This window comes from Delphinapterus leucas, chromosome 6, assembly GCF_059928025.1.
Source record: "Delphinapterus leucas isolate spDelLeu-1000000601 "Yukka" chromosome 6, BTC_Dleu_Yukka2, whole genome shotgun sequence".
Classification (NCBI taxonomy): Eukaryota; Metazoa; Chordata; class Mammalia; order Artiodactyla; family Monodontidae; genus Delphinapterus; species Delphinapterus leucas.
Genome location: NC_143134.1, coordinates 56,608,364 through 56,634,995, shown reverse-complemented (window position 1 = coordinate 56,634,995; position 26,632 = coordinate 56,608,364). Strand labels below are relative to the sequence as shown.

The 26,632-nt window shown below is 43.5% G+C and overlaps 1 protein-coding gene across 4 annotated transcripts in view; it reads right to left on the bottom strand.

The window, feature by feature from the left end:
* The window catches only part of SLC24A2 (solute carrier family 24 member 2), a 240,965-nt gene that overhangs the window by 37,851 nt on the left and 176,482 nt on the right, over window positions 1-26,632 (bottom strand). For all 4 annotated transcript variants that reach the window (XM_022573801.2, XM_089913181.1, XM_089913182.1 and 1 more), the window contains 2 exons: window positions 12,237-12,335; window positions 11,338-11,456 (listed from right to left, as the gene is read on the bottom strand). In XM_022573801.2, the coding sequence (XP_022429509.1) occupies window positions 11,338-11,456; window positions 12,237-12,335 (218 nt within the window). The remainder of the gene's footprint in view (window positions 1-11,337; window positions 11,457-12,236; window positions 12,336-26,632) is intronic.

Here is a 26,632-nt window from a genome sequence, read left to right as displayed (position 1 = left end):
GAAAAAAAAATGTCATGAAGGACCTAGGGGTAAGACAGGAATAAAGACACAGACCTACTGGAGAATGGACTTGAGTATATGGGGAGGGGGAAGGGTGAGCTGTGACAAAGCGAGAGAGAGGCATGGACATATATACACTAACAAACGTAAGGTAGATAGCTAGTGGGAAGCAGCCACATAGCACAGGGATATCAGCTTGGTGCTTTGTGACCGCCTGGAGGGGTGGGATAGGGAGGGTGGGAGGGAGGGAGATGAAAGAGGGAAGAGATATGGGAACATATGTATATGTATAACTGATTCACTTTGTTATAAAGCAGAAACTAACACACCATTGTAAAGCAATTATACCCCAATAAAGATGTTAAAAAAAAAATAAGCTACGTAGTCTGTGGTATTTTTGTTATACCATCCAGGGCAGCTTTGAAGGGGAAATGAAGGGCAGATCTGGGCGTGGGTGGGGAAGGAGCCATGGTGATACTCTCTTCCCTCCTCTATCTCTTTGGGTGATATCTCCAAGGAGCCAGGTACAAATTTAAAAATGAAATGTGGGTACTGATAAGATATCAAAGAATGTCAGGACTTCAAATACAGGTGAAAAAGAAAGACTTGCTCTTTAGCATCTCTATCCAAGAAAAAAGTGCAGAAATTTAGCCCAGGTTTGAAGTAGGAGGAGGTGACAATCAAGTACACCATAATGAGGGCTCGAGATTTTATGTGCATTTCATTGCTTGATGTCACCCCTGATTCCCATAACTGTGGATAATCCTGTACTGGCTACTTCTAAAATGAGTATCTAGGGGACATTGGAGGAGATGGATTAAGCCCTTTACAATCATAAACTTTCCCGAGGCTAACTCCAGCAAGTAATAAAATAGGAGGTGGGTTATTTCCAGACTCCAGCATTCCGTGTTCAAAGGCTAGTGGAACCTCAGGGGAAGAATATGCACAAAAGAACAGCATCGTCTTGGAACAGGGACGATCTGCTTCTCCTCCTGCCTTCATCCTCTTTCATTATTGAAGCATTAAAAATACTCTCCTTGACATGTTTTACTTTTCCAATTAGGTTTCCTTGGGAACTGACGAGAAGGTGTGTGCACCGGTACAAAGCATAAGTGGGAGGCTCCTAGAGAGAGAAGAAATCTTGAACGTGCCTCACCTAATGAAGAGATTGCTGGAGAAGGGACTGAAAGACGAAGAAGACCTACTTCTGCTCCAGAACGTTCTTTTACAATGTGACTGCTGTTACAGCATTAACTGAGATAGTCCAGGAAAAGCACCTAGAACTGCGCTTGGGACAGAGTAAACAGTCAATAAACATTAGTTATTATTATTAGTTTTAACAAATGGTCAGGAGAAGAATTTCTTCAAAGACATCCAGGAGAGAGAAGTTTAACTAGGTGACTTAAGATACTTCCAAGCAATAAAATTCTATAATTCAATTTTTTTCACGTGAAAGTGGAAACTGCAATAATTGTGTTCCCCATCTATCCATTCATCCAACATTCACTGAGCATTCATGGACTACTGTGATGTCAACGATCTAATTTACTTTCCACTTTGGTAAGAGGAATAAACAGAAGGCCTTTGTAAATAAATTCCATAGCCCTAAGGAGAAAATGCTCTTTTATTTCAGTAGATGGGCTGTAAGTAGACTTTCTATCCGAAACAAAGCTTCCAAGCAGACTCATAATATTGTGACACCTTGATTCTGTCTTTTGAGCAGAGCTAAAAACAACACGCGAGTTGGAGCTCTCAAAAATGCACAGTCACACTTTAATACAGTGAAAGGCTCTGAAACCAACATCTGGCAAGTAGAAGGTGCCTTCCAAGAAACATTCCATGGAGTGCTTTACTACAAAGGAAATCTATTCAAAAAGGAGACTTTTTAAAAAGATAAATATCCATATGGTCAGCGTATTAGTCTGCTTGGGCTGCCACAACAAAACACCATAGACTGGGTGGCTTGAGCAGTAGGCATTTATTATAAACTCCCACCATAAGTATCAGCTGGCTCAGGGACAGTAAGTGGTTTTCATCTCATCTCCATTTTTTTTCCCTAAAGTGGTTGGCCAATTAGTGGGGTCAACATACCAGCAGCCTTCATTTTGTCTATTACAGAGCTAGAACACTGTGCTTGAAATTGAAAATATCGATCCATAAAAATCTCATTACTAGGTTGTGGATCATTTTGTCTTACAGACCCAAAGACCTATACTCAAAACGTCTGAGTGAAAATGAATTTTTGGGACCCCAGAGCTATCGTTCAGGACTTGCCAAACGAGGTGTGTATGAGTCATTTTGAGTGCAAACTCAGAGTTCTGGGATGGGTCAGCTAAGGGCTCTAGGGACAACTTCATTTGCCACTTGCCTTTCCTCTTTAAAAAGGGAATAAAACCAGGAGAGCCAGGAAGAAAAACTGTTAGACACAATGATGGAAGACCAGAGTCGTGTTTGGAAAAATTCAGGTACTCAACTCTAAGATGAATCCTTACTGACTATTATGGACAGAGTTTTTGTGTCCCTCCAAAATTCATATGCTGAAGCCCTAACCCTCAGGGTGGGTGTATTTGGAGATGGGGCTTCTAAGGAAGTAATTAAGGTTAAATGACGTCATAAGAGTAAGCCCCTGGTCTGATAGGATTAGTGTCCTTGTGAGAACAGACACCAGAGAGCGCTGCCCTGCTCCTTTCTCTCTCCACCCACACCCTTTTGTGTAGGAAAGGCTCTGTGAGGACAGAGAGAGAAGACAACCAACTGCAAGCCAGAAGGAGAGCCCTTGCCTGAAACTGAATTGGCCAAAACGTTGATCTTAGACTTCCAGCTTCCAGGACTGTAAGAAAATAAATTTCTGTTGTTTAAACTACCTGTGATTTTTTTGTTATGGCAGCCCAAGTGGACTTCTACACACCGTCCCTATGGATATTTATCTTTTAAAAATACCTTATTTTTGAATCCTTTTGTTTTTTTGGCTTTGAAAATAAAGTGTTCACTTGCTATAATTTATTTTTAAATCACCCTTTCACTCATTCTTTACCTAGTCTTTGAGAAATCTCTTTATTTTTGTTCTCTGAGTTTCTCAATGTCTTTGCCCTTGCACTATTTACCAATATCCTTCATCTCTCGACTCCGTTTTTATCTCTGTGTTTCTATCACTTATCCCAAGAGATAAGTCAAGAAGAGGTCAGTCAAAAAGCATCTCTTTTTGGAAGGCAGCACCATCTGAGACAACTGTATTGCCTTCTGTGTGGACATCCTGAACCAACAGAGCTAACATTTATGTAGCATACAGATTTTTTAAAAAGTGATTAATCTCTGCCTGTCTAGCAGTAGGAAATAATTCCCCCCCTTAAAATACCATCTTATGGTTTGTTTTACATATAGATGGAAAAAAATCTAGCATCAAGAACTTAGCATATTAAATACAAAATGATGAGGTTTCACTCAGCGGTGGCAACCTGAAAAAACTTCATCTGCTTCTCCATGACTTTGAACTGAAACCAAGATTTCAAAATGTTTTGCTGTGAGTGATGAAGCTGTCTGGACCTAAGTTCTCCAAGAAGCCAAGAAACCATTTCATATTAATGTAAAACGGCTTTTGGAGAGTCTGGTGAAATGCAATTACTTGCCTTCACTTTGCATTTTGCCCAAATAATTCTGAGGTGCAACCTAGGGACAAGATGGATTTCTTTCTGTATTGCTATTCTAAACTGGTTTTTTGTATAGTTTTCATGGGCTTCGTCAATCCTGCTGATACAAATCGTAAAAGATTCGTCAACATAAAAGCTACAATTCAAAAGTCATTCTCATCGTTTTATCATCAACTGGATTACAATTACTCATAGGAACAGTAATATTAATGTTGGTATTTTTTTCAGGGTGTCAATGGAGTTTTTTCCTTTTTATTAATAGGCAGCTCTTAATGTATCTTATGTGAATAATTAATAGACTTTCTTCAAACTACTTCAGAAAGCACAATGACAAATGGTGCTATTAACAGTAAGATTCTAAGTGAAGTTATAATTCTCTGTCAATATTCAAATTTAGGCAGAAACCCAAGAGTCAGATCTATCTATTTCATTTTCAAGTGTGGTCAGAAGGCCTCTGAGTACATCTTAAGCAGTTGGTAAATATAGTACAGGTCATCAGATATAGGAACTAGATCTCAACTTTTCCTTAAAAAATGTATGTCTAGATTGAAAGGAAAAAATGTTATCTCCTCCAGAAATGGGACCCATGTACTAAGGCCTGGTAGGTAAAACACTGTAATTTTTGCTTTTTTCTGTAGTTTGTATTAGCTTTTCTCAGATACTAATAAGTTTCTTGGCTTGGACCTTGCAAACTCCAGTCTGATGAAGAATCTTTGGATATTCTTTTTCTTTCACAAGAGAAAGGGCTTGCCCTCTCTCCCCAGTACTGCCCTTGTGCTCTGGCTGTGTCAGACACAGAGATCCAGCCCCACTCTCCACTATATTCTACTTTCCTCCATTTCTTGAGTGCCAGAATCCTCTTATTATGCTTCCCCAATGTTCCAAGAGATTGAATAATCTCATCAATAGTGGGAAATTCGGTCCTTAGCTGTTTTTAAACTTTCAAAATGGTGGATCTGGTTATTTCACCTTAATCATTTAGAAGAGATACTTGCTCTCTGAATAACAGGAAGATTTGAGGTTCGAAAGGCCTTTATTAAAACTTATGACTGCTAAGAAAGTAAATGTTTACTAACTAAAGGTAATATTTTAGGAAGAAAGACATCATATGGATTCTAGGTCCCATCTGCTTGGATAATCTTGGAAATATTATCAGAGCTAATGCTTTGGACCAATGTTTATTATGAAGTCTTTCTATGGAGCTTTAAAATCATCGCTATAACTTTAAATGACAACAATAATCCAAAACAGACTGCTGTCTTTGACAACAACGCTTTTTTACCACCCTCAGAGATGCACATTTAATAGTAGAGAAATATCTTTGTGCATTTTATTTTATTTTTCTTAAGAGAAATCTAAGCTTACAATCACACCCATCATCTTTCCCTACTCATCCTTTACTTAGTCACATAATACCCAAATATTTTTATCAGCACTATGAGGGCAGGTCTTAAAAACCATACTGAGTTTAGGTGAGGACAAATGCTAGACTGGGGAGAAATAAGTCAGGGTTGAAATCCCAAAGGGAGAAAGGAAGGGCTTAATATAGCAAGATGATATTTAAGTAGTAAAGTGAGAAAAAAAGAAAAAAGTCTGCATTTTATACATTTTCTATCTATCATCTATCTATCAGTACATGTATGTTTGTATGAGTATATGTGTGTGTGTGTGTATACACACACACACACACGCACATACATATTCTTTTTTCTAGGAATGTGTTTATCTTAAATAAGTCTGTTTGCCCACGGGTGCATCTGGGCAACTCTTAACCAAAGCAAAGACAATCTGGATTTCCCTAAGGACAGAGAGAAGTCTCAGAGGTGAAATGAAATAAAAGCTGCAACATATAAAAAGCATAATACAAGAAAAAAAAGTTAGATTTTCAGATTTCAGAATCTAAGAACTTTGCAAGGCATTTCCCCTCCTACCCTTTCACTGTGCGCGTGTATGTAAAGAGTTTGGATGTGTCGTGTCTGAAGGCCTGTGACGCAGCAAGGCAGGCAGCTTCCCTGAGCAAGCCAGCCACGTGCAATCACCTGGCTGTTGTCTAGACTGGCAAAATTAAAATGTAAGAAAATGCTGGGTTCTGAGTGGGAGAGAATATATCTTAGAATTGTTTTTCAAACCTGGATAAATTTCCAACATTGAAAATTCAGAAGGTTGGTAAATTCTCAGTGACAGCTCAAATCAGTTCTGTTAGAATTGACAGCATTTTGTTAGCAGGTACTGGGAGAAGATAATTAGCACTAAGCTGTTCGAAAAGTCAAATTATTTCTTGGTTCCACAAAATATACAAATGAAGCAGAAAACCTCCTGCAAAGGGGCTTCCTTGGTAAGAGAATATTTTAAAGTGCTCTTCATTGCTAGTGTAAAGTCTGGACAGAAGGAAGGTCTCAGAGCTGAGATGTCAGTGTAAAATTAGTTCATTGGTAAAGAGTGTTTTGAAAACAGCAGGTTAATTACACGAGACAGGTTAAACTCTCAGGAGAGTATCAGCAGTGAGTGTGTGGTGTGTGGGGTTCATCATTTCCATTAATAAAGTCGAGATGCACACCTCATTCCTCCTGGAGCCTGATAAAAATACAACTGGGAAAGAAAGAAAACCAACACAATAAAAAGGCATTGAATCCTTTCTGTGAAGGTGTGCTTTGGGTGGCCTGAGTGCCCTGATTTCACACCTTTTTTTCTGACTCTGGAATCACAGCCTTAATTTACCGTGTTACCCAGTTTTGCCAGCCTTGAAACTCAAGCATCACCCACAACTGCTTTTTCTTGTTCGTGCTCTGTGACCAATTTATTACCAAAGGGTCTCAATTCTGCCTCAGAAACAGCTCTCACATCTAGCCACTGTCACCCCTGCCACAGCCAATACTTGGTCTGAGGCCTTGTCATCTGGGCTACCTAACAGCCATTTTTAAACAGTTTTACTAAGTACTGCTAATAATAGCAAACACCTATGCAGTGCTTGCCATGTGCCAAGAACTGTTCTACGAGCTTTCGAGTCTCACAATAATGCTATGAAATAGGTTACTATTCCTGTTTCAGAGAGAAGGAAGATGAGAACAGAGAGGTTAAGTAACTTGTCCAAAGTCACAGAGCTGGTAAGTGGCAGATCTGGGATTTGACCTCTGTCTTCAATTTGTGGTCTGTCTTCAGAGACTCTACTATTAAAGGACTAACGCATACTGTTTCTACTCTTAAAGGACTAATGCATACTGTTTCTGTTTTAATTTAACCCATTATTACTTTTAGTTGTTGCATTTTTTTTGGAATAGGTAAAACAGTTAACTCATTCAAAATTCAAAAGCTACAGGAGGCTACATACTGAAAGACGTGTGCAGAAGGCTACCTCCCACCCTGGTTCCCTACCACAGGCCCCTGTCCTGCAGGTACTCAGCATGACCAGTTTCTTCAATAGCATCCGAAGCAAATGTTTATATGTTACTATGTTATTTTCCTCCTTTTTTTCCTCTTACATAGAGTATATTGGATGTAATTTGGCACGTTGCCTTTCCCACTTAACAACATATATTGAAGATCATTCCATATAAGTGCATGAAGAGCTTCCGCATTCTTTTTTTCTTTTTTCTTTTTTTTGGAAAGATTGCAGATGGTTGAAATGAGGGGTGGGCAAACTTTTCCTGTAAAGGGCCAGATAGTAAATATTTTAGGCTTTATGGGCTTTATGGTCTCTGTCGCATATGCTACTGCTGCCTTTTTTTTTTTTTAAACCTTCAAGAATATAAAAACATCCTTATCTGATAGGTTGTACAAAAAAAGGCTGCAGGCCGGATTTGGCCACAGATCATAGTTTGCTGATCTTTGAACCAAACAGGCTCTTACCTCGCTGCCCTGCATCCTGTCCTCCCTCACTCTGGCCCCTTCTTGACCATTCAGAAAGAGCTCTCTTCTTATCACATAAATCCAAAGCTGCCACTGCTCCCTTTAAAGCCTCTACGCCTCTCCACTCCCAGCAGGTGGAGGTCCAGACTGCTGAGCGGTGCCTACAACGCCCTTCATGATCCCTGTGCCTCTCTCCTCCCCTCCCCTCCCCGTCTACTGCTCTGGTCCAGGCCTCTATCAGCTCTGCCTCAACTCCTGCAGCGACCTCTTTGCCCCACTACTACTACACGATCTCTTGCCACAAATCCACTCCCTACACGCCAGTGCAGTCCCTTGGATCGTTTACAAGTGCAAATCACATCTGGGAACCTCTGATAGCTTGTTGCTGCCCTAGAATGAAGTCGACTTCTGTATCATGGTCTACAAGGCAGGCCAGCTCCACTCGGCCCTCCTGTCAGACCTCACTGCCACCATCATGCCTCCCTCCACTCCCCACTCTCCAGCCACAGTGACTTTTCCGTTCCTCAAACAAGCCGAGCTCATCTCTGCCTCTGTGGGTGCTGTTCCCTTGACTGACCTGTTTTTAAAGGTCAGCCTCCATTCAAATGACGCTTCCTTAGTGAAGCTTTCCCTCACCTTCCAACCTAAAACGGCCCCTCCACTGAGTCACCAGGCTTTATTTTCTTCATGGTCCTATGGCTGTCTATAATTATACCTTGGTTTACATTAGCAGGCTCTCTGCTCTGCTAGGATGGGTGGGCATCTCTGGTGCCCAGCACATTGCCTGACACACATTAGATGAACACTGAAAATTTTCTGATTCAACAATGGAAGAATTTCAGCCCAATTTATTTTTCCTAGTGGATTTCTCCTCACTCCTCACCTTATATTTGTCTTCAGTTCCCCTGGCTTTCTCAACCACTCACTACACAGGAAACTCCCTCCTAAGCGAACATGTCATCTCAGTCATCTCCTCCTTCTTTGAGTGACAAACTCCTACTTACCCATCAATACCCAGCTCAAATGTTACCTCTTCTCTTAAGTTTTTACACTTTCCCTTGCCAGGTCAATTTCTTCCTCTGGAAGGCTCCCAGAGCACTTTGTATAGACCTTCCTGATCACACTGGGCCATAATGATTTCCCTACCATAGATGATTTTTTATTAGCTTATCATACCCTGAATACTCTCAAATTTATATATATTTCATTTTCATTTTATCTACAATAAGCATTTTACCTACAGGGAAAGGACATTTTGGGTGCTGTTTATGTAAGTAGGTATGAACACATAATAATATAAATAGCATCATTTAGCTCCATGCTATGTGCTTTATGTATATTATCTCATTTAACTCTCCTAATATCCCTAATGAGGCAGGTACTATGGCTATCTGTACTTTGCAGATAAGGAAACTAAAGTGAGGTTGGGTAACTCGCTCCTGGTGGATCTGGAATTCACTGCTGTCCTGCAGGCAGCTGGTGGCCTGGCTCTTTGAAGGTCTGTGTGCCCTTGAGCTCTCAGTGTAACAGGATGGTGCCCAAATCTGCCCTCTTACCCTGCGTGAGACCCGGGGACACAGCTCTGCTCAGAGAGGGGTCAGCTGGGACTCTGTCACTCCCCTGCAGCAAGGTGCCCCGTGTGGGGGACACAGATGTCCCTCTGCCAGCCAGATGGAGAGGCACGATGATGAGGCTGCCCCCTGCACACCTGTGACTGCGCCACCCCCAAGGGCAGCCAGGTATCCTTGGGGTCTGCTTCCTGCTGCCACATGCTGCTTATCCATGTGGACATAAGCTGCTCTGCCGGCTCACCCTTGAGCTAATACGAAGGGACCGAAGGGCTCCTGGGCAGGAGGGTGGGAGCCTAGAAGGCAGAGGAGACAAGGGCAGAAGGAGCTGCCATTTCTCTCTCTTTTCCTTTAGCCATTTCCCCCCCTCCGCCCCAGCTTTACTGAGGTATAATCGACAAATAAAAATTCTATCTATTTAAGGTATACAACATGATGATTTGATATACGTATACCTTCTGAAAAGCACAGCAAAGGAAACAACAAATGAAAAGGCAACCTATGGAATGGGATAAAATATTTGCAAATCATATACCTGATAAGGAGTTAATATCCAAAATATATAAGGAACTCAAACAACTCAATAGCAAACAATGAATAACCTGATGAAAAAATGGGCAAAGGGATTTCCCTGGTGGTCCAGTGGTTAAGAATCTGCCTTCCAATGCAGGGGACACGGGTTGGATCCCTGGTCAGGGAACTAAGATCCCACATGCTGCGGGGCAACTAAGCCCATGCACCGCAACTATTGAGCCCATGCGCCACAACTAGAGAGCCCACGCACCATAACAAAGATCCCTCGTGCCCCTACTAAGATCTGATGCAGCCAAATAAACACATAAAGAAATAAATATTTTTTTTAAAAAATGGCAAAGGACCTGAATAGATATTTTTCCAAACAAGATGTACAAATGGCCAACAGGTATATGAAAAGGTGCTTGACATCTTTATCCTTTCCTTTAAACAAAGAAACTTTCCTTGCACTTTTCTTCAGGGAATAAAGGCGACAGGCAACAATGAGCAAGTGTTTGTCTAAGACATACAGACTTCCTCTGTTGCAGAGTGTATCCCGGTGTAAAGGAGAAGAGAGTGCTGGAATGGATTTGCTGTGACCTGGCTTCATTATCAGCTCATCAGGAAAATTCTGCCTAGAGAAGTGGGTCACAAACTTGAGGGGAATGCTACTCAAAGCGTGGTTCTCGTACCAGCAGCATCAGAATCACCTTGGAGCTCAGGAGAATCGCAGACTCTGGGCCCTACTCCAGACCTGACAAATCAGATCCCCCAGGAAATTCCTAAGCACATTAAAGTTTGAGAAACACTGACCCAGGGTGACTGATTAAAATGTGAGTTTAGGGCTCTATGTCTTCGAAATTCTGATTCACTTGAGGAGGGTGAGATCCAGAAATCTAACAGGCACCTCCTACTTTTTGCTTCTGCCTACTTTTTTGAGCAACTGTGGTCTGGAGGCAGTGCTGCTTGGTGGAAATAGTACAGACGCTGTATTTAGACAGTCTTGAGATCAAATCTCATTTCTAATAGCTACAAACTAAGTAATCCTGAATAACTACTTCATCCTGCTAAGCTTTAGCTTCCTCAGCTATAAAATGGAGATATTAAATGTCTATACCTTCAGCTGGATGGTTTAAAGCGCCTAGCACCAAAGCCGTGGCACACAGTATGTATAAATGTTAAATGCTATAGCCATGAGATCAAACTATCCAATGGCTGCAACACTGAATGGTGGACTGGGCCAGAGTACTGATTAATTTCAACTGCAGGGACAGGGAAGGCCAAAGGGGGCTAACCAAGGTGTGATGGCTGTGGTTTCTCTGTTACTTAATCTTGGCCCTAAAGGCAGAGAAAGGATTAGACTGCAGCAGTGATCAAACTTTATCATCTACTAAGAATCACTAGGGAAGGGAGTTTAAAATGCTGATTCCTGGGTGCTGCTTCTCAGAGATTCTGTTTCATCGGGTCTGGGATATGGGCTAGGGATCTACATTTTTATCCCCAGGAGATTTGATGCATGAGTCCTCCAATCTCACCCTGAGAAACAGTGGCTTACAGAATATGTGTACTTATTGGATAAAGAAAGAGCCTGACGCATGTGGTGCCCTGGCTGGTACTGGGAAATATACACGAGGATGGATGACTCCACCTGGTGTCCACCCAGCTGGGAGCTGGGGCCTCCAAGGAGAACGTTAAGTCTGTGCTGCTGTGCTAGAATATCGACACGAACGGCGGTCCGGAAGAGCAATGGAAAAGAGGCATACCTGGGCTTCCGCAGCTTCAATGCTGTGGGAGAGATTTCCATTTTGTACAGGTTCCGAAGCATCACTGGATGGTGTCATCTCCACTTCTGTGCTGGTGCTGTTTGGGAGCTCAATTTTTTCTGTGACATAAATCAGGCACATACAAAGAAAGCAAATGGAGTCAAGTAGGGGTAAGAGCCATATAGAGAAGAACACTCTATCTTGGGCCAAGGGAGAAGGTAGTGGTCTCTGAGGGGTGATAAGGCCCAGGGCTGAGGTAGTGTCAGATGGCAAAGGATTTCTACCCTTCTCCTCCATGCCTTTTAGTGTACTCAGCCCTCTTCCTCTCTTTACTAGCTCTCTGGCATCCCCTCTGGCCTGATGTCTGAGCTTGAGTGCCCTATCAACTCCCAGGGTATGCATTCTCTAGACTAGGCAAACTGACCAACTCGCCATTCAAGAACATGAGCATGGACTTTTTTTTTTTTTTTTTTTTTTTTTTTGCGGTACGCGGGCCTCTCACTATTGTGGCGTCTCCCATTGCGGAGCACAGGCTCCCGACGCGCAGGCTCAGCGGCCATGGCTCACGGGCCCAGCCGCTCCGCGGCATGTGGGATCTTCCCGGACCGGGGCACGAACCCGTGTCCCCTGCATCGGCAGGCGGACTCTCAACCACTGCGCCACCAGGGAAGCCCTCATTTTGCTCTTTTTAAAGTTCCCCTGGGGGTAGGTGATATATTGTGTCTATTCATGCCCTGTACCCATGAGCGGGAAGTGGGACTCTTCCTGACACCCAGGAAAGGGCTGAGTTGCAGGGTTCTGTGTCTGCACTGAGTTGGAGCGTCCACACTGGGTCCTGTCTCTCTGCCCCCCTCCATGTACTTCAGGAAAGGCACGGGATGGAAGTCTCCCAGACTCACCCACATGATTAGCAGCCCCATTCTGCCTCTCGTTCTCATCCACCTGACATTTTTTCTTGGCGATCTTGTGGAGAATTGAAGCCTTTTCTCTGAACCTCCCTGAAGCAAGAGAAAGTAATGGAAAGGAGACAGGTGAGAAGGAAGATAAAGAGAGAGGCTCATGGCAAATGGTGAAGCGCTGGTGAAGCAGGAACGTGGCTTCCTCAGCTATGGAGCCGGTCAGCAGCAACCACTCCTTTCTGCCCAGCCCAAAGGCCCTATGACCTGCAAGAAGGGTACTTTCTTACCTTGTGATTCTTCAGCCCAATTCTCTGAGAATCTCAAGCTGCCGGATCACAGACGAAAGGTGACCTCTTCCCTCCCTCCCAATTGCTTACAAAAAACGAAAGCACCAATCATCACCGAAACTCCCTCTACTGCTGAGGTCTGAAAAATACCATTGTCAAAGTAATCATTTCAAACAGCTGTTACCACAAAAGTAATGCTTCTAGAGAAACAGAACTGCTCTGGAGGCATAGCCGTGTCTCTGGAATTATATGCTCATCCCAGAATTGGCTTTTGACCATGGAAAGCCAAGTCCAGGGGTCCTTTGATTTGACTTTGGTTTTCAAACATTTATCTTAATTAACACTGCAATTTCTACAGGAGTTGGGATGCATCACAGCTTTCCGAATTAGCTGAGTCAGCTGCAATTAAAACATCAGGGAGGCAACTGATTCCAGTTGGGGATTTAGGGTAAAGGATGAGCAAATAAGCACAGCAAGTAATGTCTGTTGGTGAAGAGATGCTTAAGGAAAGGTGCTGGAAAAAATACCATTTTCAAAGTAATCATTTTAAACAGCTGTACCACAAAAGTAATGCTTCATTTCTTCTCCATTACTGACATAATTAATGGGTAAATACATGCAACAAGCACGGAAAAAAGCATGCAAAAGTGTAGAGATTACTTTATGTGAAACATAGCGCATTTTTCTTTCTCTTTTAATCCTTAATTTTTTCCCCCGGGAACGTTCAAGGTACAAAGGAGCCTCACTTGAAACTGACTGATTATTGCCTAGATTCAGATATGATGAGTCCCTGAAAATATCACAACTCCTACAATTTTCCCACTAGGCATTGGGGGTTGGCTGGGTTCTCTAGCAGCATATTAGCAGAGGAGCTCATTCTACTTTTCTAGTTAGACCAAAACCAAGCCAAATCAAACCCCAAAATGTTTCTCTTGGAGAGCCTGTCCTCCTAGGATGGGGCATGGCAGGTTGGCATCCGCACTGCACCCCTCCTTGTGAACGGAAATCCTGGGGAGTGGTCATAGAGGTGACTTGTGTGCCTGGCTGGGGATGACAGAAGCTGTAAACTAGACTGGGACCAGTTGACTTCAATGGTGAAAATGATGGGGGACAGAGCCCCTCCTGCTTGCAAGCTCCATTAGCCTTAAATCTAGATGCCTGCTACCATAAAGGTAGCCTCCAGCAGGTAAGTACCTTAGTCTAGGTAATGAATGTGCCCTGCTGGGCACACCCTCCAAGGAAGCAGGAAGAGGAACATGACGCAGAGAAAACTGGGTCAGTATGTGGCTTGGGCTTCATAAGGGATGAGGAGGAAGGACTAGGTGATGGGCATGATGTCCATCCTTGAGGGATGCTGAAGGTCAGCATCAGGTTCCCCACACTGGAAGGTAATTTGAATTTGGCTATTTCTATTTAATCTCCAAGGAAAACTCAGGGAATAAAAGAGGAAAGGAAAGAAGTCTGGGGACTAGGAGAAGGAGGAGGTAAAAGGGAAGAAGGAAAAAAAAAAAAGAAAAAGGAGAGAAAAAGAAGGAATTCAAGAAGGAGGAAACAGGCAGGGAGCTGGGATTGTCTGGAAGTTGCCAGGGAGCATGGATGCAAGACACGTTCCTGGCTGCCAAATCTAGTCTTATTTGGGGAGTAGATAGCTGGATAATGAAGAGTGATTCTCAGCATTTGGCAGCCTGAAGCCTAAAGAGGGGTACTTCTCGTGGAAGACAACCCTAAGAAGTCCTAAAATCGTCTGCTGGAAAGGCAAGAAGAGGAAAAGGGAGGTTCTAAAACTTTATAGAAGGTGATGATTCTAGTAATAATGCCACTCTGTGGATTGGGGGTCTGTCTTTGAACTTAGAACATTCTGCAGCTCTATGATCAACAATTGCTATTTAAAAATTATATGTAAAATGATAATAAAGCAAGAGAGCATTCAGAAGAGGAAACAAACAAGCCTGGGGAAATAAAACGTGAAGTAATCCAATCCAAGTCATGCCCGAAAGTCATGAAACACGGCAGAGAAAAATATTTGATAGAAAGCAGTTAATCACATGTTGTGTGTGATTCCAAGGATCTTTTCAGAGCTCAGATGAATGCCAGAGAGAAATGATAACAAAAGGGGCCCCAAAGCGTGGAAGGGTTTGGCCACTCCCTCTGCCAGGAAACACCTTTCATAACAGTGTTGGCCACTGTCACTCGTGGGCTGGTTTCCCCAAATTCTCTAAAGGAGGAGTGCGAGGACAGGGTAGGGAAATGATTCTAGAATTGGGATTTCATAGGTTCTCAAACATTTTCACAGACCAGCAAGGGTTTTCTAGACTATGTGTCACCCATTTTCCCACTGCAGGAGCACCTCAGATTTTCTGTGCTATGGAAAAATGGGAGGGATAGACCTTACTTGTTTTCTCTTGGGGTTCAGCCCTTGGGCAGCAAGGCAAAGCTGCAGAGGCTGCCTGGGGAGCAGCTCTCGTCCACCCACCCCTTCAACTTCTTTAATACAACTTCTGCCCCAATTTGCAGGACCTGGCAGCCATTCTGCCTTGTGAGTGCTGACAATGGCTGCTCCAAGGCCTAAAAGGATTTTCAGAGATTAGTTTCTAGAAAAGCAGCACACAGCAAAGGTGAAGGCCCACCTTTCGAATTTAGCACACAGGGGAGTTCCTTGAGGTGGTGGGGCAGAGCCTCGCCAGCAAGGCATCCTCATCCCAGTTCAGTGGACACCCCTGGAATCACCACAGGGCACCTTTTGAGAAAAGCTGGGAGGATCGTGCTGACGGCACAAGAGTGAGCACAGAACATGTGATTCTCAAAGGGACCCTCTGGGTTTGGGGGTAGGAAGACCTGGCACCTTGAGGACCTGTTCAGCCTGAAGCCACAAGCTGGGAGAACACCTCGCAGGATGCGTGTGTGTCGAGGACAGCACAGTACTGTGGTTAAAAGGATGTGATTTCGAGGCAGCTAGGCCTGGGCTTAAGCCCCGCCTCTCTCACTGGCTCTGCTGGCTGAGAACTGGTAAATACATGAATATTTCTGAGCTTCAGTTTTCCCACCTGTTGAACAGGGATGTTAACGACTGACTCCCGAGCTAAATGCAAGGCTTAAGTGAGAAAATATGTGTAAAGGACCGATCACAGCACCTGGCATTAGCAGACCTCTGTAAATAAGAGGAAAAAGAAAAACAAACCAATGGACAGCCCAGGGGCAAGGGTGACGTGGCCCTGAATTGCTTTAGAGCAGCTGTCCCCAACCTTCCTGGCACCAGGGACCGGTTTCATGGAAGACAACTTTTCCATGGAGAGGGGTGGGCGGCGGTGGATGGCTCAGGCGGTAATGAGAGCAACGGGTAGCGGCAGATGAAGCTCTGCTCACTCGCCCGCTGCCCACCTCCTGCTGTGCGGCCCGGGGTGGGGGACCCCTGCTTTAGAGGAATCGTTGGCATCGTCTCTTCTCTCAAGCCACACAGGCGGGACTGGAGAATTAGCTGCATCTGACCCGACAGTGTAAGCATTGGGGGCCTTGTCGGATTGGTGTTTAGTTTTCAGTGAGTCCTCCAAAGTCAGTTCCAAAACCAGTTAGGAGAAGGATCGCTTTACACTTTCCCGAAATTAAGAAGGTCAAGGTGAGGGAGCTGGCCCTCTGTGTTTTAGATACCTTCGTGATCTTAAAATGAAAAGATAGTAATCAGCTTTCTCCCATTACCTGTGAGGATAGGGTACAGGGAAGAGCTATTGGTGTTGCACAGTGGATTCGGGGTGGCTCAGAAGAGCTTCCTGATGCACAAGGGCTTTACCTCCTCTGTGTCTCAGGCTCAGAATTTTTAAATGGGGATGATAAATAGAACACCCAGCTCATACAGTTGCTGGAAGACTTAATGGTTTGATACACAGCAGGTGTTTAGATGGCCCTGACATACAGTAAATTACTCAGAAAGGGTTGTCATTACTATGGAAGTGAATGCAGGACCTTCACCCCATAAATTACTGAAAAGAAAAAGCTTGATATTTAAAAATAGAATGGAAGCTTAGCAGCCTCCGGTGCAAGAGACCTTGGCAGTAAAGGCACTGCTTCCATAGACTATTTTAGGCATGGATTCCACGTTGGCATAAGGGTTGACATGGACAGATCTAAGAAAAAACTGTAGCTCTGTGCCTGGGGATAAAGAAGACAATTTTGAGCACTTTTCAAGGTGAGAGAAGGAGTGATTTTTAACATTTTTTAAGGCAACTTTAAAAAACATACACTGCTGCAGTGTGAACCCTTAAAGTGCTGTATCTTTATACAGCGACAGATTATTTGTATACTTAAAATCTCAGGAATAGCAAATTCTGCTCAAATCGTGAGGCACCTAGTACGTCAAAAACTAGTACACAATTTTAATACCGTTTAGCTTGCTCTGAAATTTGCAGAATACCAGCTGAGTGTCCTCAGGGGACTGTGCGTTGAGGGGGTGCAGCAGGGAAGTGTGGGAGAAGATCGAAGCAGAAAGGCCTATTATGAATAGGAACAAATTTTGGAAGAACAAAATTTGAGGAGTCAAAATCCTCAACCAATCTCTCCGCCATAAAACAGAAGCTCTAAGCCGCTTCGCAAAATAACCTTCGGAGGTTCTGTTTACTCAAAGAAAAAGCATTTTGCTTCTGTTTCTGCTGTTAATTAATGAAAACAACCCCTGGAAATTCCTTCACATCTTTCCCACCAAGTAATCAGCAGCGCCGGACAGGAACCCTTTGGGCTGGAGCTAAGATTCCCTCCCGGCTGCCATGAGCATTCTGAGCATCAGAAACACAGAGGAGATAGGACCAAAGAGATTTACAGATGTAACGGGAGTGGCCACACACACCTCGGTGAACAGACCTTGGTTTGGGAGAAGAAAAGGGAAAATGAAACGGGGGAATACTTAGTGTTTTAGAAACTATTTTTGTGTTTTCAGTTCTGCCTTTCCCGTCTCCGTCTTTGAAGTTTATGGCTTGGCTGGTAGCTTCAAAAGTAAAAGGGTGCTGAACTTTCTTCCTGTTTATCCCCTGTCTTTTTGTCTGGAAGCAGAGACTCAGGTCAGGCAGCTAGGCCATCGTCTCTCTGAGAAGGCATGCAATGGAACTGACGTGGCAGAGAGCAAACGCCGACCTTGGGGTCATCGTGGGTTCCTCCCCTTCTCTCACATCCCACATGTTATCCACCAGCAAATCTGGGGTCTCTACTTTCAGAATACTTCAGAATCTGACCACTTTTCCCTCCCCAACCCCCTGGGCCGAGCAACAATCCTGCTGGCCTCCTGGCCAGTCTCCCTTCCACCTTTACCTCTCTGTCCCCCAGGCTGGTCTCAGTGATCAGATCACGCCACTCACTCCTCTGTGCAAAATCCTGCAGTGGCTCCTGAGGTCAAAGTGAAAGCCAAAATCTTCCCAGTGACCTGGAAAATTCTGTCCAGTGAAGCTCACCTCGATCCCCTCCCTCGTCCCCTCCCCCTCTCCTAGCTTACTCTGCTCAAGCACGCTGGCCTCCTTGCTGTTCTGGAAAACACTGTCCACCCTCCCACCTCAGCGCCATGGCCTTTGCTGGTCCCTCTACCTGGAATGTTCTTCTCCCAGGGATCCACAGGCTTCACTCTCTCAACTCCTTCAAGTACTCGTTCAAATGTCACCTTCTCATCAAGGCTGCTCTGAGCAGCCTATTTAAATTTGCGGCTTTTCTTTCCAGCGTTTCTCATCCCCAGCTTATTTTCTCTAAAGTATTTTTCACCATCTAATTTACTGTATCCTTATTGCTATTGATTATCTGCTGCTTCCCATTAGCAGCCAAGCTCCACGAGGGTAGGGATTTTCATCGTTTTGTTTTGTTCGCTGCCGTATTCCCAGCGCCCAGTGGGGCTCAATCAATCCTTGTGTTTGAGGTTTCCTGGCAAGTTGATGAGGTTCACGTGCTTCTCGTTGGCTAATGACCCAAAGTAAATCCTTTCAAGTCCACCCAAGCCCAAGGCCCCAGTAGGACTGAGGGTCCGTACGTAGAGCCCCAGGAACTGTCCGAAGGTAAAGAGGAGAAATGGGCTGGACCAGGTGTTTATGCACCAGAGATGGAAGACAGAGGGGGACATCAGTCATCCCATTCCTGCACCTCCCCCACCAGGCTGCCCAGGTGAGCACTGGAAGGAAGAGGAGGCCCGGCGAGAACAGCAGAGAGCAGAGCGGGGAAAGCTGGGCTTTGGCTTCTCCTTCTGTATGAAGATACTCCTCATTTGTCAAGGCCTAACTGAAGGCCAGACCCGAAGCTTTTTCTCTACTGATACACACACCCACCTTCCCAAGTGGAAATCCGCCCGCCGCTCTCATGGCACTTTGTACCCCTGTCACAGTCCTTATTTCAGTTTGCTGCCCACCTGTCTGCTTTCCCCACCAGAGGGCAGCCTTCTCAGCGGCGGAGACCTCTCCGCCATCTGTGTATCTTTGTGTCCCTCAACAAGCGTCTTAGAATCGTGCTTGGCATGTCACATGCAGTCACTGAGTTACAGTGAGGCTCTCGGTATATTAGCTCCCCTGGGAAGTCAGCTTTTCTTCCAAGTCAGTACAAGTCACAATCTTCTACTCTGCAAATATTAACCAAGACTGTGCTATGAATCAGGCAACATTTGGTAATAAGATCCAGCTGGTGGGTGTCCTTGTAGAGTTCACAGCCTGGAGCCAGAGAGACAAGAAACAAGGACTCGAGATTCACGCTCTGATGGTGTGCGCCTTCTCGGGAGGGCATGGAAACTCAGAGAATAGTGAAAGTTCTAAGATACAAGACACTACCTAGCAGCTTGAAGGAATAAACTCCTCTTGGATCTGACCTGACTTTTATTCTTAAAAGCAAAATATTAAAAATAATATTCTCGTCCTGCACAAAAACACCAAGATCATAGAGTTTACTTACTTATTCTTAAGTTTACTTACTTATTCTTAAATCTACTTTTGAGGTACAACCTCTAAATTATTTCCTCTAATTTTTGTGAAACATCATGTAAAACCACTTATTGTAAAATTACATTGACAATAATGGAAATTAAGCTAGTATTGTAATAAAGTAGTTTGTAAAGTGTCTTTGTAAATATTTTGTGAATGGACCACATAATAAAGATGATGAACATAATTTAATTGTAGTTATATTTATAGATATAATCACAGGACTAGTTTTTGTAATTAATAAGAATATTTCCATAATCGTATCTCAAGCGGTGGCCAAACCCATCATATAATGAAATGAAGCAGGCTGATTTCCTCATTAAGGCTTTTAAAAATAATTTTCTGTAACAATGACCTTTGGAGTCACAAGTAAAGCACAGTTCTGTCTACATGTGAATTGGTTCTACATCATCTCTCCTGACGGGGTCACCTTATCGTTGGAAATATGAGAGTGTCTTCCTAAATATTTTGGAAGATTTCCAATGTGTTTCAAAAGTTGGTATCTTAAAGGTTGAAATTTTGTCCTTTATCCCAATTTCCTGCCTTTTCAGGGACTCTGCCTAACCAGTCATCTCATCCTCAATCCTTCCCTTTCCCCTCAGTATATAATCAAGCTTAAGTCTTTCAATGTGGCAACTTTTCCCTTCACTTCAGGTTTCCTGCGGGCACCGCTCTCTCTTGCCTTCTCTTCATGGACAAGCCTCTGGAAAGATCAGTCTGTGCTGGTGCCTCTGTGTCCTTATGGTTCCTTCGGTCATTTCTTAACTCTGCATCTGCCATTGTCAGCATTGCTCCACTGAACCCACCCGTGGCCACTTTTCACCTCCACTTGCCTGGATCTCTCAGTGGCATCTGATATCCCTCACTCCCCTCCTCAAAATCCTCTTTGATTTTCAAGGAGTCCCGAGAGTGCTCCTTAAGTGTCACCACTCCTCAGGGGCCCCTCCTTGCTCCCTCTTCCTCACACCTCACATTCTCCCAAGGGACCCAGTGGGCCACTGCCTGGATAGTGACGATTCCCACATTCAGATCTCTGGCCCAGATGCTCTCATCCAATGGACTTCTGAACACCTTCACTGGGAAGTCCCTCTGATGGTTAAATTCAACATGCCCCAAACTTCCATACATCATTTTCCTTTCTAGGAATCTGCTCTTCTGCTTGTATTTTCTGTTGGTGATTTCCTCACTCCCAGTGTTTTCTAGCCACCTTAGAGGTCTCCCTCTCCCCCATATCCAATTAGCTGCCAAGTCCTTTTGAGTCTACCTTTGAACACTTTAGATCTAACCTTTCCAGCCTGGATGCTGGCTACAGCTTCTGAATTGGTCTCCCAGCTTTTAATCACATTGCCGACCTGCCTCCTTCTAATTTACCCTTCATATGGCTTGGAATGCTCCCCGGTTATTTTTTCTTGTCTTACTCCTTCTTAAGACTCTGCTTTAGGCATCTCATCTTTCTGGAAGCTTTTCCCCGAGTCCCTTTCCTGGGCTGGCAAGGCACCTTGGTACTTTATAACACCGCTCTGATACTGATGCTGTCATGGCAGTTATCATAGAGCCTCAGAGGTGTTTTACTGACCCTCTCTCCAACTGGCCTGTGGGCCCCTCAAGGCAGGCATGCTGCTTTTCATCTGTCCCCCCAGTACTTACTTCATAGGCTGGTCCCCAGTAAGTGTTTATGAACATAACATTAACACAAACAACAAAGGGAACCTTGTGTGTGTGTGTGTGTGTGTGTGTGTGTGTGTGTGAGAGAGCGAGAGAGAGAGAGAGGGATGCTTGGAGTTCTTGCTGTATGCAAATCTATTTGAAGTTTACATTCTTTTCCAGGGGAGAGAAAGAAGGAAGATCCAGAAACACATCGCAGGAAACTCACCAGACTCTCTTCCCAGTTAATGTTGTGATTAAATCTCCAAAGTCTAATAGTGTTTACAATGAATGTTTGTCTATTTTGAGACTCTCTTTAAAAAAAAAAAAAAGATAACCTAATCAAGTTCAGGCAAAATTGGAATTTTACAAACCAAAAAACTCGCAGCAGGTATCAGATAGCAAACTACGATGTTTCAGGCAAGAAGCCAATTTACTGACCTTAGTCGAGGCTGACACGGCTTGGGAGTTACTGTTCTTCATCATTTTGGGTCACCTGTTTTATTATTTAAGGAACTTAATTTTCTGGACCTTTCTATCTCATATACACAGATACAAATGGCTCACACACAAACATCCTCAAAGGGGTTTGTCTGATCTCAGCTTTGGAGCTCTGAGCCAGGGAGGGGCTGTCGGATAGAAGGCTTGAACCTCTTTCCCCTGCTCCCATCCCTCGCACCCTGTGGATATCTAAGAGGTAAACGAATAAAGAATCACTTTACCCAGGCATGCTTCAGATCCAAGATTTGCCAGCATCCAGCCCCATTGCCACCTAAGGGGTGGAAAAGAGCTCCTCGGAATCAGGTTGTCAAAGCCTGTATCTTGGGTATGTCTCTCTGCAAATGGGCTGTGACATTGGTGTATTCATTTGGGCAGAGTTTTGATTTGTTCACAGCACTTGGCAAATAGTAGGTGCTCAATAAACATGTGTTGAACTGTTACTCTGACTTGTATACAAAAAACAGAATGTAACGAAATAGCTCTTCCTTATGATGAGCCTATATATTACCCAGTTATTTATCTTGGCATAAAGGGAAAGATTTTATTCTGTAGCAGCCACAGTTTCACGTACACCCATCCTCTCCTGTCACTTGGATTTCATGTGTCTGCAGATTGTCAGTTAACTTGAATTCTTATGTTCTATTTTTTCTGAAACCTCAACTTTACATGGTAAACTGGTGCCTGTAAATCGTGGGTTTGCAACAGAAGTGCCGGCACCTGCCGTGGGTTCTTAACTAAATGGGACTGAAGGCTTAGTGGCCCATGACTAAAATGAGATACTTCAGTTCACTTCAGATCTAATCAAAAGAGAAACTTACCATGCTTAATTGAACATGCCAACCTCCTGGTATAACAGATTCCCACTTTTTTTTATTTAAAGAGAAAGTTTCATGGGGGCGGGAAATTATATTATTAATTTATAATAACAGTATTCAAGTTTGACTGATGAAGGAGAACTTAACATTTTCAGTTCTGAAGATGTCAGAAATAGACAAAAAAAAAGCATCCATGGTTTGCCTTCTGCTGCCACTTAACACCTTCTACATATGCAACGTGGCAAAGTCTGCCTTTACTTGCCAAGTCCAATCTTTCTGCTTTTACTGCTGACAGTTTAGATCATGAAAATAAGATGCAATGAAGTTTGAGGAGCTGGATGTATTCTAATGAGAAGACTTCCTTGGTCCTGGTTTTCAGGAAGACCGTGGATTTACCCACACAGCTGGTTTGGTCTTTCTGAGAGATCTGATACAGGTTACTAGCTGACTGGTTTGGTTATGCACACACACTAGGCTGCTGTCTTCCTAAGATCCAGCCCCAGGGAGAGACTTGTAAGAATACATCTCTAAAAAGTAATGTGGTTAATAACTGATGAGTTCAATCTGTTTTTTTGGAGAAGGCTCAGCCTTAACAGACAGCATCTGTTTAGGTGCCCAGAAAAATTGTGTGGTTATGGAAAGTTGGACCGAATGAGTTAAACCATAAACCTGGAATGAATGAAACATAACATGGTGCTGGAAATGGTGTCTGTGCACAACAGAGGGTGCCCTCATTGGTAACCAGAAGGGAGAAAGTTAACCTGCAGTGTACTTCTTGGACTTTCTATAGGGATATCAATGGCCTTGAGGCAAGAAAGTACATGCTGCAGTGGAAACTGGATATTCTGTGTGGGAGGAATTGCCTTGTCATTGCATTTAGAAAGGACAAGGACTTCCATCAGAACTGCACCCTGGCTTTCAATCAACTTTGGTAAAAAGTCAGGTTTAGCAATGAGAACATGAGAAGGCAGTTACATTATGAAGGCTTATCCGCTTTGGAATGAAGTCAGTTTGAATCTCTGTTCAAAGAACTTTTTAAAATTTGTTGTTTAAGGCTTGCTCCTTCACTGTTACTAGGAGTGTAAGTTGGTGCAATGCCTTTGAAGGGCAATTTGGCACTATCATTCAAAGTCTGAAGTGGGTATGTCTTCTGATCTGTCATTTCTATTTCCAGACATTTATTTTATGTCTTTATTTAAATCTCCTATTCAGTAGAGTTTATTATATGGGCAACGAAGATGCTCATGTAGCACTGTAATAACTAAATGAACAAAAATGGAAATATCCTAAATCTTCATCAACAGGGGACTGATCAAACCCACCAGGGAAGAGCCGGGCAGTGGAATACTATGCAACTGCTAAAAAGGAATGAGGAAAGTAAAAAAGTGCTAATACGGAGATATCTTCAAGACATATTAATAAACAAAAGCCAGGTATAGAACAGTACAGAGAAGAAAAGAGAATATGTTAAAAAACTGATAAAAGTGGTTAACTGTAAGGAATGAATGGAATCTGAGGTAAAAGGGGGACTCACTTTTATTATCTTTCCTCATGTAATGTTTGCTTTTTACCTCTGTGCACATGTAATGTTTTTATAATAAAAAAGAATAGTTAAAATTAATTTGCAATTTAAAATTTCTACTGTGGTAAAAGTTTAGATTTGTAACTAAGAATATAGGATTTTTTGGGGGGGTGGGTTTTTGTTCTTTTAAGGGTCTATTCCACAGGAACTATCTAACGGACTATTTGCTGTATTTAACCACATTAATAAAGAGTTTGGCTGTGAAATGGATCAACTAATACACAAGCCTTTTATTCCAGATGCTATGACCCAGGAACATACCTACCACAATCTTGGTGGCAGCTTAATCAAAATGCAAGATCAAGTTAATCTTAAAGGTAGACTGCAAACCCAAAATGTCTGCCGTCACACTTAACAAAGGCACCAGGACAGAATCTTGGACGTGGGACTGGAAGGGGCATCAAGGTGTCCATTATCTGAACATCCTTCTGATGGAGGCTTCTTTGGCTTCTCCAGAGATGGGAGACTCACTCCTGTCTGAGACAGGCCATCCCATCTTTGGCCATGTCTGTAAGAAAGGTCCTCCTGCGCTGGACTGAACTCTCTCTCCCTGAATTAAGGAAGCTGATCTCCTTCCTCAACCTTCCCCACTCCAAGCTGGACTCAGGGGGATTCCCCAGAGCTCCTCTCTCCTGGAAAGATAGACCCCACTTTATCACTGCAAACTTCCCATGCAACCAATTGCAAGAAAGAGGCTCTAGGAGGAACTTTGAAAACATTGTTAGGTTGTTCCCATCCCATGCTACATCCTTGTTCACTTCAGCACCATCCATCACCATCGAGATGCTTATCACCAAGTGGCTCTGAAAATCCCTGGACTGACTCAACCTCCCAGCCCTGCCATCGGTAAATCTCTTATGTCTTAACCTCTTCTATGAACGTTGTCTTTTTGTTCCAACTGAAACATAGCTGTTTCCTGATGGCCCTTTTTCTCCTGTGGCCTTTGAAAGTGACACTTCTTGTCTCTCCAAGTGCCCACATTCCATTCCTCCTACCTTATCACTTATAGATCATTTCTCTGTCCTTCTTTGAAGCCCAGGCCAATAAACTCTACCACCTATACCCCAAACGACTTCCAAGTCATCCTTCCCTCTTTCCTGAATATATGAGAACCCAGTTCACTCTTTTTCTCTCCACCATTACTCGTGTTACCATCCACAGTAACTCTTACGTGGTGAGCCCTGCAACACTTGGTTCCTCACCGCCCTCACCTACTCACTTCCAGCTGCCCTTTCCTCCAGCTCACCTTATCCATCCACTCCTGCAGTTAGACCTTAGACTTTGTCACTAGCAATAACTCCACCACGTCCAAACTCCTGATTGGAAACATCTCACGTTCTGTCTGTAACTCTTTTATCTTTCTATTACAAAAATTCTTTGATCTCATTGGTCAATTCATTGATGCCATCACCTTTTTATACCCCTCCTTTAGAACAAGTTCTTCCCTTGGCTTCTGGGATGCCATTCTCTCCTGGTCCTCTGCCCACCACAGTCTCCTTTGCTGGACTGTCTCCCTTCTTCCCAGACCCTACACTTTAGAGTCCCCAGGGCTCAGTCCTTGGCCTCCTCTTTCCTATTGATTGGCTAGGTATTCTTATCCAGTTCTTTAGCTTTAAATGATACCTATATTTTACGACTTTCAAATCTACATCTATAGCCCTGACTTCTCTCCCAAGCTCCAGACTACAATTCCACTTTCTCCACATCTCCATTTGGATGTTCCATAGGCATCTCAAACTTAGCATGAGCTCTCAACCTTCCTCACAGAGCTTGCTTGCTCTGGTCTCAGTCCTCCCCAACAACATACAGTTATATGAAAGTGATATTTCTCTGTTGTGGAGAGACTGCAAGTTGCCTATCAATATCTATTCCTTTTTCATTTCCTAAGACATAATATCTGAATTATTGGGGCTAGCAAATCACCCAGCTTAACATACTACATTTCCAAGCTTCCTTGAACTATGTGTAGGCATGTAACTGAGTTTTGGACAGATCTTACTGGGAGGGTCTAAAAGGAAGCCTCCTTAAAAGGAAGACAAAACAGCTGGGGAAAATAATTTTGGCCCTTCCTCCTTCCTGGAATACAGATGCGATGGCTGGAGCTGTAGTGGCAGCCATATTGGACCATGAGGTGCCCTTGAGGTTGAAAGTCATATATTAGGATGGTGAAGAAGAAGGATGGAAGGAGTTGGGGTCTAGGATTACTGTGAAGCTTCCATATCAGCCATGTACAGCCTGCCTCTGGACCTCTTTTACTTGAGAGAGAAATATACCTCCATCTGATTTAAACCACTGTTAATCTGGATTTTCTGCTATATAGAGCTGAAACTATCCTGCTTGATGTATCAGGGTATACAACACAGTCTCATCCATTCAAAGCCAGGATTAAAATATAATGTGAAGGCCACAGATAGCACCAAGGACCTGTTTTAGGACTACATTTTCAGAGGATACCTCTTGGGCAATGGAAACTACTGTTGAATAGTACTCCAAAATTCAATTTCTCTTTGAGAAAGAACTGGAATATTTCCCTGCAGTTAAGAACATCAAATGACTGGCTATGTAACCTTAGGGTGCTTCTGTTTCTTTGAAATAATGTGGGTTTTCAAAACTCAGCCACATGACTAATTGAGGAAAC